The sequence below is a fragment of the Curcuma longa genome, chromosome 13, assembly GCF_044706935.1.
Source record: "Curcuma longa cultivar G26 ecotype Majalengka, Jawa Barat chromosome 13, ITB_CL_G26_1.1, whole genome shotgun sequence".
Classification (NCBI taxonomy): domain Eukaryota; kingdom Viridiplantae; phylum Streptophyta; class Magnoliopsida; order Zingiberales; family Zingiberaceae; genus Curcuma; species Curcuma longa.
This window is the reverse complement of record NC_133873.1, coordinates 8,153,984-8,171,763: the sequence shown is the minus strand read 5'-3', so window position 1 is coordinate 8,171,763 and position 17,780 is coordinate 8,153,984. Positions and strand designations below refer to the sequence as shown.

The following is a 17,780-nucleotide window of genomic DNA, read 5'->3' as shown; positions in this document are numbered from 1 at the left end:
CATTGTATTCCTAAAACTTAGTTTTCAGTTCCTCCACTGTATGGGTCCATGGATGGTGACCATATACTTGAAGGAAAAAAACTCCTTGTGTGTTGTATTTGAGTTGCCAAGTTATGTTTAGGGTAACAATTTTTCATCAGCCATGTCATTTTTATCATACTTAACTGAACCTCACCGAAACTTAGGTACAAAATAATCGATCGATCGATCAAGACTTAGTATCTATCTACTATTTAAGTTTCTTAAAAGGAGGGGAGATCAATGTTCACAAAGCACAATATATGTATATGATTATGCCTATATGATAACATGGAACTCAATTGAAACAACAGTCATTACATAAAAGAGGTTACATGTGCAAGCAATTTATTCGAATTGACAAAGATAAAAGAAATAGCAGAAGGTAATCCATCTTTGTATGTAACCTCTTCATATACATCATAAAAAGGAAATTGTATTGATTTACTTAAGAGCTACTTTGAATGATGAGAGACTCACCTGGTAATCCAAGCTCAGTTATTGTGTACTAGTGGTTTTCGAGCTCGATTCCAATCTTCTTCACCGATCTAGAGAGTACTGAAATATTTAGATCACCAAAAATAGCAATTAGCATTAGGAAAAACAATCTACAAAGAGATAACACTGATTGGCATTCATTTGAGCAAAACCCCATCTCCTATGAATGCTTATTCTGGCCATTTGACAAAGCAGCAGGAAATTATTCGAAACTCAAGCAACAAAGTTACATGGCACGAGTAGTGACACACCGCCTGAAAATTTTGCTTCGGCTCCACTAAAGTTTTGACTCTGGAGAAGAAAAGGATATGGGTTCAAAGCATAAATTTGTAACTGCAGAGATAAGGGAAACTCCATAGAAGGCAAATTGTTAGCTTGAACTGAGATAAGGGAAGCTTTTGACATCTTTTATCGAAGATATTGTTGTCGTATTCTGGCACGATTCTCCTCCCACCACAACCTAGCATGCATCTCTCCAAATTTCTCCCGACTGCAAATTATGATGGAAATAGAAATAGAGTCAGCATAAGCTACATTGTAAGACAAACTGAAAATATTTATCATAATTAGGGGCTATGTTAGTCCTGATTTTTTGGAATCAGCTTCTTCATGTATTTATTTAATCTCTCCCTTGAACTCTATGCTATTGTATCACTACTAGTATTCAGATCTCATATATCATTCTTAATTGCCTTAATTTGATTATATTTTGGTCTACTTTTATATTTTTCTAATTGTAAAATCGATTGGTCATCTTTGAACCCTTAAGATTTGTATTTTCCAAGAGAACATGTTAAATAAATAATTGCCTGGAAGCTAAACAGTATGATAAGCAATCTAATAATGTGCAATGATACATAGCTCTAGAAGAAGATCAAACAGTAAGATCTGAAAGAGATGCTATAAAAATGTTTGAAAGGAGCATATTCAGCTGATTTTTTTCAAAAATATAGTGATGGAAGACTGACCTAAATCTGACACGGCAAAGCTCCCGGATTCCTCCTGGTAATTCACGGATTGTGATATACACACCAGGTACATCCTCTTCCACCCACTCCCTTTCCATATCACTAGCATGGCTCACAGATGTGAAGATCTCCTCAGACTGATCCAGTTCCTTTGGCGAAGAACTTGCTCTTGTTGATGCTTCTGTGGATGATGTTTCTGTCTTTGAACCACTGATGCTCGACAGCTTTGGTGTTGTAGTTAAGATGCCAGAGGAATTGTAATGGGCTCTGCAACTTTTGTGTTGCTCAAGTGAATCAGATGCTGAACACCCCAATGCACAACCTTTTTTAACCTCATCCTCAGATCTTGGTGGTGTGGGAAGAGGCATGGCCTGGTGATTGAATCTCTGAACATTGTATAGTTCCATGACATCGTCATAATTTTCTTCCCACCACCTTTGGGCTTGATACTGGTCGAACATGTCTTGACTGGACAACACAAGAAAAATGGCTTCACAAGCATGTAGATGTTTAAAAATTAGATAAAATGACAAAAGGATCAACATTCATGTGTGCATAAGCTTAAGTTTCTGCAGAGATGATCGAAAAGAACACAAGTATTCTAACAGTTTAGCTAAGTACTAGAACCTTATGATTTAAGCTCAAGGTCCTCAACCAAAGTAGATTAGATGCATACTGTAATGGTATGGTAGGAAGGATATTAAGTGAATTAAAAAAGTATTTAAAGTTGAAATCAAGAGGTGTAATTTATATATTTATATGGATCACCACACTTAGTCGATGTGGATGAATGGGCATATGATCTCTTAGCTTCAACACACCCCTCTCACGATGAACATGAAGACTTCGAGGCACAAGTTTTTACACAAATAAGAATTTAATTGCACCTCACTGAAATAAAGTTAAGTTATTGTTCATATGCTTGCACCATAATTGATTGCTGAATTTAGCAAATTTTTCCATGTATGATGGATGCATCACAAGCAGCATTCCTATCTTTAGTCAAAGATTGTCTAGCCACTTATCACAAAAGTCCAAGCTATACTCTTAATATCGACATCATTGTACAATGTATAAGAGATAACTATGTTTTTATTGTTTATCTATCATGGACTATTAACTATGCGCATGGAAAGAGAGTCGATGGTCTACTGTAAGAGCTATAAATGAACCAAATGTTAATGGGCAAATTTGGTATTTGATTTTGTAAGAGCTTGTTTATGTTCATTCAATGCATACAAAGTTAATTAAATAAATAAGCTTGAATACATTTGTGTTTAGTTCGTTAATGTTCATGAATAGAGATTGTGAATTGTTAATGAACAATATTAATTAATAATATTCACGAATAAAATTTATGAACCATGTTCATCAACAAAACTTTTGTCAACATAGTAAATAAACAAAAAACTTTCAAAATGAACAAACCAGCTTGTATTATCAAGCTCAACAACTAATCAAACAAGCTTAAATATGTAAAAGTTTCAAACAATCAAACTAACTTGAATTGAGAGCTCGATAACATGTAAACGAACCAAGTTCAAGCTTGTAAAAAAGAAACCAAACCAAGCTTGAACAACCATTTCAATGGCTTGGTTCATTTTAGACTCGGCTAGGCTTGGCTCTCGGCTCGGTTATCTTATCAAACAAACTTGAACACCATAAAATTTGACTTAGCTTAACTCATTTACAGTCCTACATACAGTGTCTCTCATTTGGCTATCCGAGTGGTGGAGATTTGGGGTTGTCTATCATACCCTTTAACATATTGTTTTATTCTCAAGAAAGATTCAACATAAAAGCACACAATGTTTCACCAACCAACCCACAATCAGGAACAGGTAAAATGAATCATCAAGATCTTGTGGCAACTGGCAAGACCCACATACTCCAGTTAGACGTGAGAGCGACTTCCCATGATTCCCCAAGTCAAAGAGGAATCTCCAGCTCATAAAGAGAATTCAATGTCTCAAAACCTACAGCATCCATACTCCACACTAAACAAATGACAACAGAGCCATAGAGCAGCACCAGCAGAATACAGCGTAAGCACAGCAGGCCCTCCAGTACCAAAGAAACATTTTTTTATAGTTTAAAAAGGAAGGGAAAAGGCTTAAGAAAGTCACCATTTTTAAGTTTTGAACACAGTTTTAAAGCCTTTTCACACCCCTATAATTCCAATTTGATTCATCACCTAAAGCCAAAACCTTGCACTAATTTAAGGGGGGAACAAGCTATGGTAAATGGCAGTCTAATGGATGAAGCTTCTCGTCAATACGAAGTCTCGAGAAAGGATCGAATCATATTGGATCTATTGTACGCAGTCTTATCTTGTATTTTACAAGAGGTTATTTCCGTCCGACTTGAATTCGTGACCTCAAAGTCATATTGGTAGCAACTTTACTATTACACCAAAGCTTTCCTTCGGAAATGACCTATAGTGAAAAAAAAGACCCTGACAAATTTTCTAAAGGTTGTCGCTTCACCTCAGTTCTTAGACTACGGGCCTTCAAGAATTTCCAAAAAAAAAAATAAAGAATGGGAAACAATAATAAGAAAGGTATTTCAATGATTGTGAAGACGCTACAATTACTCACTCCAATTAATTGAAGCTTTGAATTACTGTAATATGCTCAAGTTTTGCACTTTCTTTCCTCATCTAGCTTAAACACATTGTCCTAATTAAATCCTAAATAGCAGTAGGGAATTTTAATTGGCAAGCATGGATGATCCATGTAGTGAGAATTGTAATAAGGGCGCAAACGAATCGAGCATATTCGTGAGTTTTTTGAGCCGGCTCGAAAAATATTCGATTCATATTTCAAATCACCGAGCCAAATTCGAACTCATAATATTTTGTTCGATTGTTCACGAACCTAACTCAAATTGAACTCTAATTATTTTCACATAGTTTTAATTTAAATATACTCAAATTAAGATCCAAATAACTCAAATCAAACTTAAATTTAAATTATTTTGAACTATAATTCAATTCTGCTCGAATCAAGATCCGAACAATTCGAACCGAACTCAGCTCAAGCCAAAATTATATTGTTTATATTTTTGAATTTCGAATCAAATTTAAATATCACATATATTTTTCGAGCTCAAACTCAAATATCAATATTTTCTTACTATTCACCCTAATTCAGTTCGTTTTGCATCCCTAAATGTAACCAAGTAGGGTTTTTTTTCCTCAGCCAGTGGCAAGTGGGAACCCCTGACTGAAGAAACCAGATCTCATCGCATGTGGAGACAAGAGCAGGGATCACTTCAACGGGATGAAAATGGGAGTGGAAACGAAGTACCTGAATCTGATCTTTCTGACATAGTTGCCGCCTTGTGGAAGCGAGAGGAAGGTGATCAGTATCCCAGGCTCAACCTGGGCCACCCACTCCTTGGGTTCCTCGTCCTCTCCGTCCTCAAGAAAAGACGATGAAGCCTCCGTCCGGCCGCTGACCCGAGGCGTCCTCTCGCCGCTGGAAAGCCACCGCATCCGCGCCTCCAGCTCTCGCCACTTCGCCGCCGCAGCAGTTCTCGGCGTCGACACTGCCTCCGATTCGATCAATCTGGAGCCTTGATGGTGTCGGCGCCGTCCATGCTCCGTCGCTCCGGAAGTCATATCCTTAATCTGAACAAAAGAATCAAAGAATAAAACAAAACAAAACAAAGAAACTCAAATTTGCGCAATGGAAGCTACAAAAAAAAGCCAATAATTGGATCTAAATCAAGAGATTAGCGACTTGAGGACTGATTTCATTGACGGCGTCATCGTCGTCGGAGTCGTAGAACGGCGCTCGGCCTCGGCCAAACTGCTTGGGGCAGGAAATGCAGGTCAACATATCGGAGAAACGAGGAGATCGATCGAGAAACGAAGGAGGAGAAGAGATCCGGAACGCCAGAGAGGAAGAGAAGTTTGAGATTGCAGAAGCAGAAGAGGAAGAAGAAGAAGAAGAAAGCGTAAAACGGGAAGACGATCGACTTGTTAATTTAAATAAAGGAAATTATTTTGAAAAAAAATATACCGGCGAAAATAAATTGGACATTTTTTTTATTAAAATCATGTCAGTCTATTTTTAATAATAATTATGAATTATAATTATTATAATATGAACAAATAGATTATATTGTATAATTCGTAATTATTAAAATATAGACACTTACAAAATGATGGAATACTTTCTCTTAACAGCGAGAGGGTTCCATGGTTAGTGCAGAGCAAATTTATTGAAGTAGATAAAAATTAAATTTTCATAAAATCAAAATAATATTTTCCTTCAACTGTGCAGCTTTTCAATTTATTTTCTCACAGTCATAACCATGTCAAATCGTTGAAGTGACAAATTTCATCTTTTATTGAAATGGTTGAATTTTTGGTATGCGTGGGTGCTCTGTCAAGGCAGGGTCTCCGATCCAAATGGAGATTTTTTTTTTTAAAAATCTGATTAAATAATTAGATAATCAAATATGAAAATTTTCTGATATGGAAGTGGATTTAATAAATACTCAATCCAAATGGAGGATTTTTTTGAATCTGATTAAATAATTAGATAATCAAGTAGGAAGATTTTCAGATATAGAAGCGAGTCTGATAAAATTACGCATACTCAATCCGAATACCCCATTAAATAATATATATAAACTCACTAACTATTTTTTTCATTTCATCAACCATCAATTAAAGAACAAATAAAGAAATAAATTTGATCTTCTAATTCTTCTTGGCTTCTCTCCTCGTCGTGCTTATTCTATTTTTGTTAGATTATATTTTTTAAAATATGATATTAATTCTAATATATTTTTGTTGAATGATAGTAATTGGATGAAATAAAAAAAATTATTAGTATAGAGAATATTCGATTATTTGATGAGTATGAGGATGAGAATGAATATCCATGTTGCAGAAGAAGAGGAATGCAAATGAAAGTTGAATATCCAATAGGGATAAAGATGAAGATGAATATAATAAATGGAATGAAAACGGAGGATATAGATTTCTATCCAAACCTGACTCATTATCATCCCTAATTTGATATTATAATAATTATAAATTATAATTGTTATAATATAAATAATTTATTTTAATCGATATTATATTATAATAGTTACAAGATCATAACCGTTACAACTGTATAATTATAATAATTAGTTATAATTATGTAATAATTACATAATCTTATAATTGCTAATAATGATAAAAATAAAAACAATTTCAAAATATAAAATATAAATAGGAGCTGGCTTTCGACGATACCAATAAAATAAAGAGTGTTATTTTGATTTTTCCTATATATTTTGCCAATTTTTAAGTGTCCACGGAATTTCGAAATAAAAAGAGTCATTTCTTTCTAATAAATAAAGAAAAATTATTTTCTCTAATTATTTTATTATTATTCCAATTCCTATTTCTCTCTTTCCTTTCTGCCCAAGTAAACATAAGTCGATATCTTGATCATGGATTTCATTCATCAATTACAAATAAAATAAATAAAATAATTATATATATATATATATATATATATATATATATATATATATATATATATATATATATATATATATATAATATCTTTCATTTAAAATTTTACTATAGTAAAATATTTATTTGGCTCGTCTAGCTCGATCCATACTACTCAATTCAATCGATCCTACCAAGGTTCTTGGAGTTTCAATAGTCGAGTTAAAACATAGGATTTTAGTACAATGTAGTAGACTCGAAAAACAAGAAATCTCTGAGACTATAGCCAAGCTTGTGCGAAGAGATCTTAGTGGAGTTGTTCATAAGTTGGAAAGAAATCTCGACAAAAGAAAATTCTTCTCATTTTACTTGGCTCGTTTATTGTCGATCGATGGTCAAGACGAGGACGAGATCTTCACTCGCATCCCAACTCACCAAGCTTAACCTTTTCACCATGGTTTGATTCAACCCCTCGACCTAGTCAGTGTGTGTAGCTCCACACACTCAGCTCGTCTAGTCCAACCAATCCACTCGGACCATGCATCTCGTCTAGTCTTGACCATCCGACCTAGAAATCATTTACCATATTATTATCTAAAAAACTCTGAATTCAAATATCATGAACAATGTTCATGAGAGATTTAGAGCCCTTGGAATCTCAAACATGAATCAAATAAAACAAGCAAGTGGATTAGAATAGTTAAGAGAATATAGACTGATAATCACCCAATGATTCAACTAGAACCAAGAGAGAAAACCATTACCCTGTGCAAAATTGGAGAACTACAACGAAAGCAGGCGAATCGGAGTTCAGGAAGAAGTTTTCGGTGCGAGGATAGGTTGAACTGCAGCCTTGAATTCGTTGAAGAATGTCCCCTCCGAGAATCTCGAAGCGTGCTCTCTAGCAGCCGTGGCTATCGCAAGCCTCTCAGACTCGGGCATCTTGAGCACTCTACGTATTGCGTCGGCATATTCCTCTTTGTCGGAGGCAAGAAACCCGGTTCGTCTCCCGTCTTCTTCTGAAATGATATCCATCTTTGGACCTGCTGAATTATTGGCTGATGCGGAAAGAAGCATCTATTAGTTCGAAGGGAAACATGCGGGTTTGGGGCAAACAATAGATGTGACTAGTATAAACTAACCGATCGGGATCACACCGGCTGCCATGTATTCTACGACAACGATTCCAAAATGCTCATCGACCATTGAATGGAGCCCTGCAACAGCACCTCCCAGAAGATGGACCAAGTCCCTGTGTCATATTGGAACGGCAAGAGATCTGAGAACTTCGAAACTATTTGTAAACAAAGAATTAAAATGTGATATTTAAATTCCTCTGAAAGATCAATGCACTAAACATGAGATGCAAGCAACAGGTGTATCAAAATTTCATCCACAATCAAGCGAAAAAAATGACCAAAAAGCTGTAAATAAAGTAGCACAGATTGGTCGAGAGAGAAAATAAGGACCTACAAGCAGAAAATTGATTTATCTGAAAGAATTGTAAATAAATTAGCAGAAATGGAGATCATACTTGTACATAACATCCCTGTGGAACTCCACATAGTTATCGATATTTAGTTCTCTGGATCTGTCTTTGAGCTTCTGCAATCTTGCTTCATCCTGCTTGTTCCGACAGCCGCCAACGAATTGGAGCTTAGGTCTAGGCAATGAGTCCTGTTTAAGTCTCTCAATCACTAGTGCAAATGCTTCCAGCTGAAGAGTGTGGGCCTGGATGCGAAACAAATCTCTAGTAAATATTTGTCGTCAATTATCCATGTGACTAAGCAAGAATCAAAGGCAAATGCAAATTTCTCCAACTGCATTCATATGTTAGCATTTTACCTTCTCTGGGCGAAACTGGGCAACAGATATAAACACAGGATTCTCGACTGATCTTTCTAATGGAAGCATCTGCTTGGACATTCACGAGTTCATGTCATCTATGATGGATATAAATGAAGCTCTGCCAATGAATAGTTAATGAAACTTGAAGATAAGGACAAGTTGCTAGAAATGCTCAAATTGCAAATGTTATTAGTAATGCCAAGTCTTAGACACATTCATAAAGATGAAACTTCCAACTTTGCAAACATCTAAGCAATCAGATGCCGATACACTCGATCCAACTAGACAAGCATCAAAAATATGATAGAGGGCTTAGATCTTGGTTCAACATGAGCAAAAAAAACTTCAATGGAAAAAATAAACATGGAGATAAAGAAAGAAAAAGTAACTTATCATCTAGAAGCTAATTTGTTCACTTGATATTCTTAATAATCAAATGGTTGGAAAGAGAACCCTCTGGTGAAATGAGCTTAAAGGGTTATAGGTGTTGAAATTCGAAGCTACTGGGTTTCCTCAAGTAAAAAATCAAACTAGTAAGACATGATTATAGTAACTTCTTGTTGGATGGTGCTAAGAAGCTACTAGGCTAAATAACGTCATAATGTACATCCCATGACATTTTTCTTTTTGTTTCTTTTCCCTCTTTCTACTATTATTCCACCCTGGTAAACAAGTCATTAATGATGGGAATAAAGTGGAACACCCATAACTTTTATAAAATATATAAGTAAACACCAACATTTGGTTATACAAATGGAAAATAGGTGGCTTTCTGAGGAAAAGTGGAGATAGAAAGAAAAATATCTTGAATGGGTTTAAAGATTCTTTAAATTCCATGAAATTATTAGCATGATAAGTGCAGAAAATAATTGATTGGATTTGGCCTCTCTATAAAAGAAGTCAAACTTCTTAAATGTTACACTTATACAGTTAGTATCAGTTCCAATCCTAGGTTTTCACCAATGCAGCAATCTAGCATGTTTGGTGACTGCAATTTTTAATACAGATTTTTGATGAAAAGATCACTGGGTCCCAACTAAAATTTTCCAACACAATCCAAGGTTATTTTCAGTTATCCAAACTCTCTCTGATTTAATTTGAGACAACTCTGAAAATTTTCAGGTAAATACTGTATTCACTTTCTCAAATAAAATTGGATCAGGCATCATTGGTTCCTGTTCATCTTGGGGGTTCAGATTGGAATCAACCAATTTCAAAAACCAAGCAAAACACAGCCAACTTAATGTTCATATGCATCTAAGTTCTAGCACATACACCATATATTGAAGATGAAAAGTGTGGTTACTTAACAGACATTGAATGAGATGGTTGATAAAAAAAATAGAAGAATAATCAACCTGAAGTGATGAAGTATCGCAGGGAGGGTAAACTCTTTTAATGCGTTGTGGGATCCTCCACAGCTTCTCTATATGTGATCTGGTCCATGAGGAATTTACCATTGCAAGATGTGCACAGGATCCAACCAATCCATATAGCCAACTAAACAATGTATAATAGACAACTTTGCACCGTGATAGTAAAGGACTGTGAAGAAAACAACATATAAGGTGTAAGTTTATTTTTAATCTATCCAAGGATAGGTCTCCTAATAATAGGATAGCATATTCTGTTAATTCTTTAAATTAGAAGCCACCAATTAGTGTGAGTTACCACAATATGTCCTAACTGAAAGTGAAACAGAGGAATAAGTGATAATATTCATCAGTTATAAATTTTATTAATCATGGTGTGGCAAAGACAATAAATATTTTGACCTGCACAAATTACAAAATGAGGTATCACAAAAGCTGAATACCAAGTTCCCCATTTTGTGCTCTATCAATGATACAACTTGTACATATGTTTTATAAACCATACAACAAATGACCGTATAACTTCTAAAAAATTATTTGCATTGCATATGAGACAATGAGTTCTAAGCTGAAAATTGCGAACAGGCCACTACACAAATATGCTAACCAACCTAATGAAAATGATGTAGTTTGTAGACAATTTGTGGAATCATACATGATTGTGGAATAACATAAGCTTAAAACTGGCTAACGAGATCAAAAAATTAACAATGCATTGGTTTGTGAAAGAAGATCAAGGATACAGTTCTAAGATGTAAGAATTTCTACACCTGCAGAAGAATTAGAGCCAGCAAAAATTTCAATATAAAATTACTTAAATGTTTAACTCAACTCTTTGATAAAAAAATACCTGTTGGCAATTAAGGCATCATTGTTGTACATAGAGTTAAATTGAAGAACACGAGAAACCATGTCTGAACTGATAGTTGGATAATGAGTGTAGCAAATAACTTGGCACCCGAAAATCCGAGCAAGTGGATATGTAAAAGCATAGCCGCTAGTATCAAAATAGACTTGAGGCGTGAATTTGCATAAAGCTTCCCATGAAAGGTACACTGAACCAAGGCTTTGACCAATCATAGTAAAACGTGGATACGTGTGTTCTTCAACCCACTTCCTTCGGTACAAACGAACAACCTAAAAAGTGCAAGTTGGCAAGTTAAGATACAAAATACTTGCAGAAAAAAAATGAAGTATCAGAAAAGAAGAGAGGAAGAGGTGGAGAACAACTCACTATCCAGTATTGACTCTTTGGTGAAACCTAAGCAATTACTTCACAAATGTAATACCGTAACTAGCATCCATAACCTATATCCATAATCATATTCACTTACATAGGCCAAAAGCAAGTTATATCACTAACCAAGAGAGCATCATCAAATCCACAACTTTAGCAATATGAAATATAAATGGTGGTCTGTAATGACTAACACAAGAAATTTTGTGTCAACACAATATCTTAAAATCCTCATAAATTATTTATAACAACTGCTAATACCACATGCTAGTATTATTTTAGCATACCTCAATCAATGTATATCATAGTCACATTCATTTGCATTTGTCAAAAGCAAGCTATACCACTAAGGAAGAAAGCATCCTCAAATTCTCACCTTTAGCAATCTGAACTGCAAATGATGACCTTCAATACCCAACACAAGCATGAGTTTTTGGGTGAACACAACATGCTAACATCCTCATCATTTATTTTGAAAAAAAAAACTTCTAATGAATCACTACATGCTAGCATAATTTGAACATATATCATTTAGTGAATAAAACTTATATATGTCCACCATCAGTACAACAATAGAACCCAGAGAACCTTCTAAAATGTTCTACACTATGAAAGGTATCACCACGACCCCTCGAAGCATACTGGGTTTATATTATCGAAGAATCAACAAGGAACCAATCTGTCGAAACCTGATTTTCACATGGAATTCAAGGAGCCGCGGTGGGAGAAAAGTAATCGACAAGGGACCAAGAATAAGGGGTAAAAGGATCTGTTTTTTTTTCTTCTTCAAAAATATGTATATAAATCAGGGAAATAAAAAACTAGGGCTTAGATATTGCGAAGCTACCTGAGGAGGGCGAAGAAGCCTGACGCCAAACCGATCGAGGGCACGTCCAGCCAGGCTCTGAGGGGAGGCGTCATCACCGGTGAATATGGCGCAGTCGAGATCAGGATAATCCTCCTGAATTGCCTTGACCGCGCACCATAAAACCCTCTCCCCGCCGCCGCCATCGTTGGTGTAGGGATGGAAGAATCCAACCGCCTTCCGCCGCCTACGCCGCCCCAAAATCACAGCCGATACGGTCGATAAGATCGCCAACGACAGGAAAGAAGAGATCAAGGCGGAGAGCAACGAGATCCAGAGCCCCATGACCGAGGATTTCGAGGAAGAGGGGCAAGGAAGGAAGGATGAAGAGAGAATTTTCCTCATTATTATAATTCATAGTAAAAGTTTTCACGTGCCCCCTAAAGATTAGCATAATTTTTAAAAGGGCCCTGCAATTTCATGTTTAAATGTCCTTAATATTTTACGGTTAAAATTAAAAGGGCTTCTTTTATTTTAATTATCGTCCAAATGGCGTTCATGTTAAAAAAAATAATCAAAAAAGTACTTATCCTATTTTTATATAAAAAATAAATGTACGAGATTTGATGTATCATGTGCTCTATGTCACGAGTAGATACCAGTCAAATCCAGAAATTGATCATTGGGCGCCCGCATGGGAGAAGGGCAACGTCAGAGAAGAGTCACTTCCTCTACACGTTGTCGCCGGAGAGCAGTCGCTATCGGAGCCTCTGCCAGAGTAGAGATGTTGGTAAAGTGTTCACCATGTTCAAAGCCGGAGAAGAAGACCTATCACTGGACGACACCGTCGGAACTCTTGTGAAGGGTTGCCATCGGACACCTGTGAAGATCCATCATCGAAATTGATTTCAACCGTCGGATCTTGCTGTCCAACTGCTATTGGTCATTGCTAGTCGTATGACAACTGTCGGGCATCCGGCTGTTGCAAATACCAGAGAAGAAACATTGTTGATGCTTCTTGTAAAGAGCTATCTAGATGCGGCTGGTCAAATCGAGTCGTCTGACGACCATCTGTCAATTTCACGGAAGCTTACGAAGTTTTCAGAGATTATTCCATTTTTGTCGAAAAAGTTTCGGTCACTTGCCCCAAATCGACAGTCAAAGGTTGACCATCGAAAACTACACCGAGAGTACGATTTCCAGTGATAGTTAGAAAGTCCCGAAAACGATCACGACAAACGTTGTTACGTGTTTTCTGAAATAAGGTTTTTCTCTAATTAATCGTTATCGATCATCGGCTAGTACCGAAGAATATGATGCAACTCGTGGCTTTCGAAGCCGTCCAGATTAGAGCTTGGCGTGGATCACTAGTAGAGACGGGACTTCGACAAGGACCACTCAATTGATGTCAATATCGTTTAACGTCATCAATGAGGTACGCATTGAATAATTTATTATTCTGCAAAAATTTTTAATTTCTTGCCATGTTTTTGTACATGTTAGTTCCTATCTATGCATTTGTGTGTTGTAATAATTTCTTATTAATTATTATTTTATTTTCGCTGTGCACGTTTGTGAAACGTGTAAACACGTGCATTGTGCCAGGATGATCCCAACACGATAGTCGGGCGAAGTTTTCTCCCGACTAAACTCAATAGTCGGGCAACCAGTCTACTCGACTGATTCAGCATTCAGGTAACTTGGCATTCAGAGTACTTGACGACTCGACACGTACTTGGTTGACTCTTCACACGGAGTACTCGACACATGGAGTATTTGGCCGATTGGCACTTGGAGTGCACAACCGACTTCAAGGTTGATTCATTGTACTCATGCACAAAAAACTTAGAAGCTTAGCCCTTCAAAGGCCAACAATTTGAGATTATCAACTCATGTTGCTCAACAGCTAAGTCTGATTTGATTTGTGATTTCAATTCAGTAAATTCTTTTCCATCTTCGGCAACAAGATTATCAAACAATCTTAAAACAAATTCAGTTCTGTTGAGATGGTCATGGAAAGTGTTAAGGTACAACAGACTCATCACGTGAAGGCCCCCCTCCACTTTGATTGGAAATGTTCCAATCAACCACAGTTAAAAAAGTTCATTGGGTTGAACTTCAAGCGGTGGCAGCAGAAAATGTTCTTCTACCTGACTACACTGAATCTGGCTTGGTTCTTAACAAAGGAACCTCCCAAGCTGGCTAAGGATGCGACTAATGTCCAGACCATTAGTGCATCATTCTGAGTTTTTATGTCGAAACTACATCCTCAACTATCTTTCCGACTCATTGTCCATTGTGTATAGTATGATGAGAACGATTAAGGAGTTGTGAGAGTCTCTAGACAAGAAGTACAAAACGGAGGATGCGGGCCAAGAAGTTCATCATGGGCCAATCTTGGACTATAAGGTGGTTGATTCTAAGATGGTGATAAACCAAATCCAGGAGCTTCAAGTGATCCTGCACGAGATTCACTTAGAATGTATGGTTCTAAGTAAAATCTTCCAAGTGACTTTTACCATTGAGAAGCTACCTCCTGGCTAGAAGGATTTTAAGAACTATTAGAAATATAAGCCAACGTGGTCGAGCATGTACAAAACTCGAAATGAAAGAATGCTAAATCTTCCAAGATGGGGCCTAGAGGAGGCGTAAACAAAAAGAAATTCTTTAGGAAGTGCTTTAACTGTGATTGTGTCGGTCACAAATATTTGGAGTGTAAAAAGCCAAAGAAGAAGCAGGAGATCAACCTGAATAAGGAACTAGAAATGGACAACCTCTACGCCGTGGTCTCCGAGCTAAACCTGGTGGGTAAACTCACAACAATGGTGGATTGATATCGGTGCCACCAAACATGTGTACTGCAATAAGGAGTTGCTCCACAACTTCGAAGAAGTTAATCGAGGCAAGCTGTTCATGGAGAACTCAACAACCTCGGACATCATTGGCCAAAAAAAATTATGCTAAAGATAACCTCAGGCAAGAAGCTCACTCTAAACAATGTCTTGTATGTTCCAGAGATTCAGAAGAATCTAGTGTCCAGATCACTTTTGAGTAAACATAACTTCCACATTATTTTGAGTTGGACATGGTTGTATTGTCCAAGAATGGGATGTTTGTAAGAAAGTATGTAACTCATGGGTTGTTTAAACTCAGTGTAAAGGTCATTAGGTCCACAGTTAATAAAAATTAAAGTTCTTTCACTTATATGCTTGAGTCTTTGTGTTTGTGATATGGTAGAATAGAACATGTTAAATATGATGTATTGCGTAGATTAATTAATATGCAAAGCATACTCATATTCCATCTTGACTCGAAACACAAGTGCGAGACTTGTGTTGAAGTGAAAATAACAAGGTCATCCTTTCAACACGTTCAAAGAAGCAACGAGCCACTCGGCCTAATCCACATCGACGTGCGCGACCTTAAGGGTACACTAACACGTAGTGAGAATAAGTGCTTTATCACTTTTATTGATGATAATACAAAAGATTATTTTGTATATCTTCTCAAAAGTAAAGATAAAGCTATAGAGAAATTTGTTCTCTATAAGAATGAGATTGAAAACCAACATAATAAAAAGATTAAGGTGGTTCGAAGTAATTAAGACAGTGAATATGTATCATCATTCGCTAAGTTGTGTGTTGAACATAAGATCAAACATAAAACAACAACTTCCTATACTGTTCGACAAAATGGTGTTGCTGAGCGAAAGAACCGTACTATGAAAGAGGTGATGAATGCTTTTTTATTGATCGATGGACCATGAAAGTATATGTGGGGAGAAGTTGTATTAACATCTAATTGTCTTTTGAATAAGGTGCTCTGAAAGAAAATAGATAAGAGTCTTATGAGTTATGGAATGAAAGACAATCATCCTATAAATACTTGCGAATGTGAGGGTATATGACCAAAGTTTTGGTGTCTAATCAAAGGATCAAGATATGATAAAAAATTATTGATTGTATATTTATTAGATATGTACATAACAGCAGTGCCTATAGCTTCTTTGTGTATGAATCTCAAATATCAGAGATACACAAGAACTTGATTATTGAATTAAGAAATGCCTCCTTCGAACATGTATTTTCATATAAGATCCGAGAGAATACTAGCTCCTCAAAATAGGCATATGAAACAAAAGAGGAAGAAGAAAATGATAAACCAGTTGAGATTGAGCTCAGACGAAATAAAAGGGCACGGATTATATCACTTTCATGTTGGAAAGTGATCCTCAAAGTTACTCAGAAATAATAAACTCTTCTGAGGGACCTCATTGGAAAGAGGCAATTGCATCTAAGATTAACTCTATCTTGTAAAATCACACTTGGAAACTTGTGGATCTTCCTCAAGGAAGTAAACCATTAGGGTGTAAGTGGCTTTTCAAGAAGAAGATGAAATTAGGTGGCATGATTGATAAATACAAGGCCAGATTGGTAATTAAAGGTTACTGACAACGAGAAGACCTTGATTACTTTGATATTATTTTCCAGTATCAAGAATAACTTCCATTGGAGTGTTCTTGGTGATTGTCGCTCTATAAAATCTGGAAATACATCAGATGGATGTAAAAATAGTCTTCCTAAATGGGGATTTAGAAGAGAAAATCCACATAGAACAATCTAAAGAATTTTTTGTGCCAGGGCAAGGAAAACAAAGTTTGTAAATTGGTGAAGTCGTTATACGACTTGAAATAAGCACCAAAGTAATAACATGAAAAATTTGATAATGTCATGAAAAAAAGTTGATTTAAAATCAATGAATGTGATAAATGTGTCTACATGAAAGCTATAAAGAATGATTATGTCATCTTGTGCTTATATGTTAATGATATACTTATCATTGGGAGTAATGATAAGATAATCAAATCTACTAAAGATAGATTAAACTCAAGATTTGAAATGAAAGACATGAGTCTAGCTAATGTGATTCTATAAATTAAGATTCTTAAGAATATCAAAAAGATTAGGTCTAAGTTAGTCTCATTATATGAACAAGATTTTTGAAAAATTCACCAAGGGTGCGTTTAGTTTTATCTTATATAACCTTGGTTATGTGATTACCAAGTATACATAACCAAGGTTATGTGGTATAAAATAATAATGTTGTTTGGTTCAACTTATTTATTTGAAGGTATTCTAGACATATACGTCATAGACACAATACTATTAGACAACTACTCTTAACGGGAGTTATCACTGTTGACTATGTAAAGTCAAAAGATAACATAGCAAATCCACTAACAAAAGGGTAAAATAGATAGTTAGTTGCAAGTTTATTGCGAGAGACGGGCTTGATGGCGATGAGGAATATTGATGCAAAGGAAATCCAACCTATGTAAACTAGAGATCTCACGAATTAAGTTTAAAAGGACAACCTAACTGCACCGACTAAATAGCTCACAGTGGGGGAACAACCCAATGGATCAGTGAAAGGATGGATGTTAAGCATATGACTTTTAATGATTTAATAGAGTAATGTGGATTACTCTTGAGAGATCACCTATGCGAGAAAGAAGTATGGCCACTTCGAATAGAATGGAAGACACAATTCTTAGAACTTTTCATTGAGCCATGCA

At 36.0% G+C, this 17,780-nt stretch overlaps 2 protein-coding genes across 3 annotated transcripts; both read right to left on the bottom strand.

Moving 5' to 3' along the window:
- Window positions 1-727: 727 nt before the first annotated feature.
- Window positions 728-5,326, bottom strand: LOC141844393 (protein Brevis radix-like 4). Its single transcript, XM_074732451.1, has 4 exons — window positions 5,228-5,326; window positions 4,793-5,115; window positions 1,485-1,952; window positions 728-1,006 (listed from the first exon to the last, which is right to left on the bottom strand). Exons 1-4 carry the CDS (start codon window positions 5,324-5,326, stop codon window positions 925-927), a joined length of 972 nt encoding a protein of 323 aa, XP_074588552.1. The 3' UTR covers window positions 728-924.
- A 1,876-nt stretch (window positions 5,327-7,202) lies between these two features.
- On the bottom strand, window positions 7,203-12,577 carry LOC141844150 (GDP-Man:Man(3)GlcNAc(2)-PP-Dol alpha-1,2-mannosyltransferase). Of its 2 annotated transcripts, XM_074732169.1 has the most exons (8): window positions 12,248-12,577; window positions 11,014-11,300; window positions 10,149-10,335; window positions 8,788-8,856; window positions 8,477-8,673; window positions 8,085-8,194; window positions 7,707-8,000; window positions 7,203-7,510 (listed from the first exon to the last, which is right to left on the bottom strand). In XM_074732169.1, exons 1-7 carry the CDS (start codon window positions 12,548-12,550, stop codon window positions 7,753-7,755), a joined length of 1,401 nt encoding a protein of 466 aa, XP_074588270.1. In that variant the 5' UTR covers window positions 12,551-12,577; the 3' UTR covers window positions 7,203-7,510; window positions 7,707-7,752. The 2 variants fall into 2 exon arrangements, with proteins under 2 accessions (XP_074588270.1, XP_074588269.1); XM_074732168.1 differs by lacking the exon at window positions 7,203-7,510 and having other exon boundaries at window positions 7,614-8,000.
- Window positions 12,578-17,780: the final 5,203 nt, after the last annotated feature.

What these genes read in the sequence shown, in the direction of transcription:
- LOC141844393 (XM_074732451.1), bottom strand. Translation starts at nt 5,326, where the DNA reads ATGTTGACCTGCATTTCCTGCCCCAAGCAGTTTGGCCGAGGCCGAGCG. An exon ending in TCAATGAAATCAGTCCTCAA is followed by an intron (nt 5,116 to 5,227) that starts GTCGCTAATCTC and finishes TCTTTTGTTCAG; the next exon opens with ATTAAGGATATGACTTCCGG. An exon ending in GTCAGAAAGATCAGATTCAG is followed by an intron (nt 1,953 to 4,792) that starts GTACTTCGTTTC and finishes TGTGTTGTCCAG; the next exon opens with TCAAGACATGTTCGACCAGT.
- LOC141844150 (XM_074732169.1), bottom strand. Translation starts at nt 12,550, where the DNA reads ATGGGGCTCTGGATCTCGTTGCTCTCCGCCTTGATCTCTTCTTTCCTG. An exon ending in GGCTTCTTCGCCCTCCTCAG is followed by an intron (nt 11,301 to 12,247) that starts GTAGCTTCGCAA and finishes TGCACTTTTTAG; the next exon opens with GTTGTTCGTTTGTACCGAAG. An exon ending in GATGCCTTAATTGCCAACAG is followed by an intron (nt 10,336 to 11,013) that starts GTATTTTTTTAT and finishes TTTTCTTCACAG; the next exon opens with TCCTTTACTATCACGGTGCA.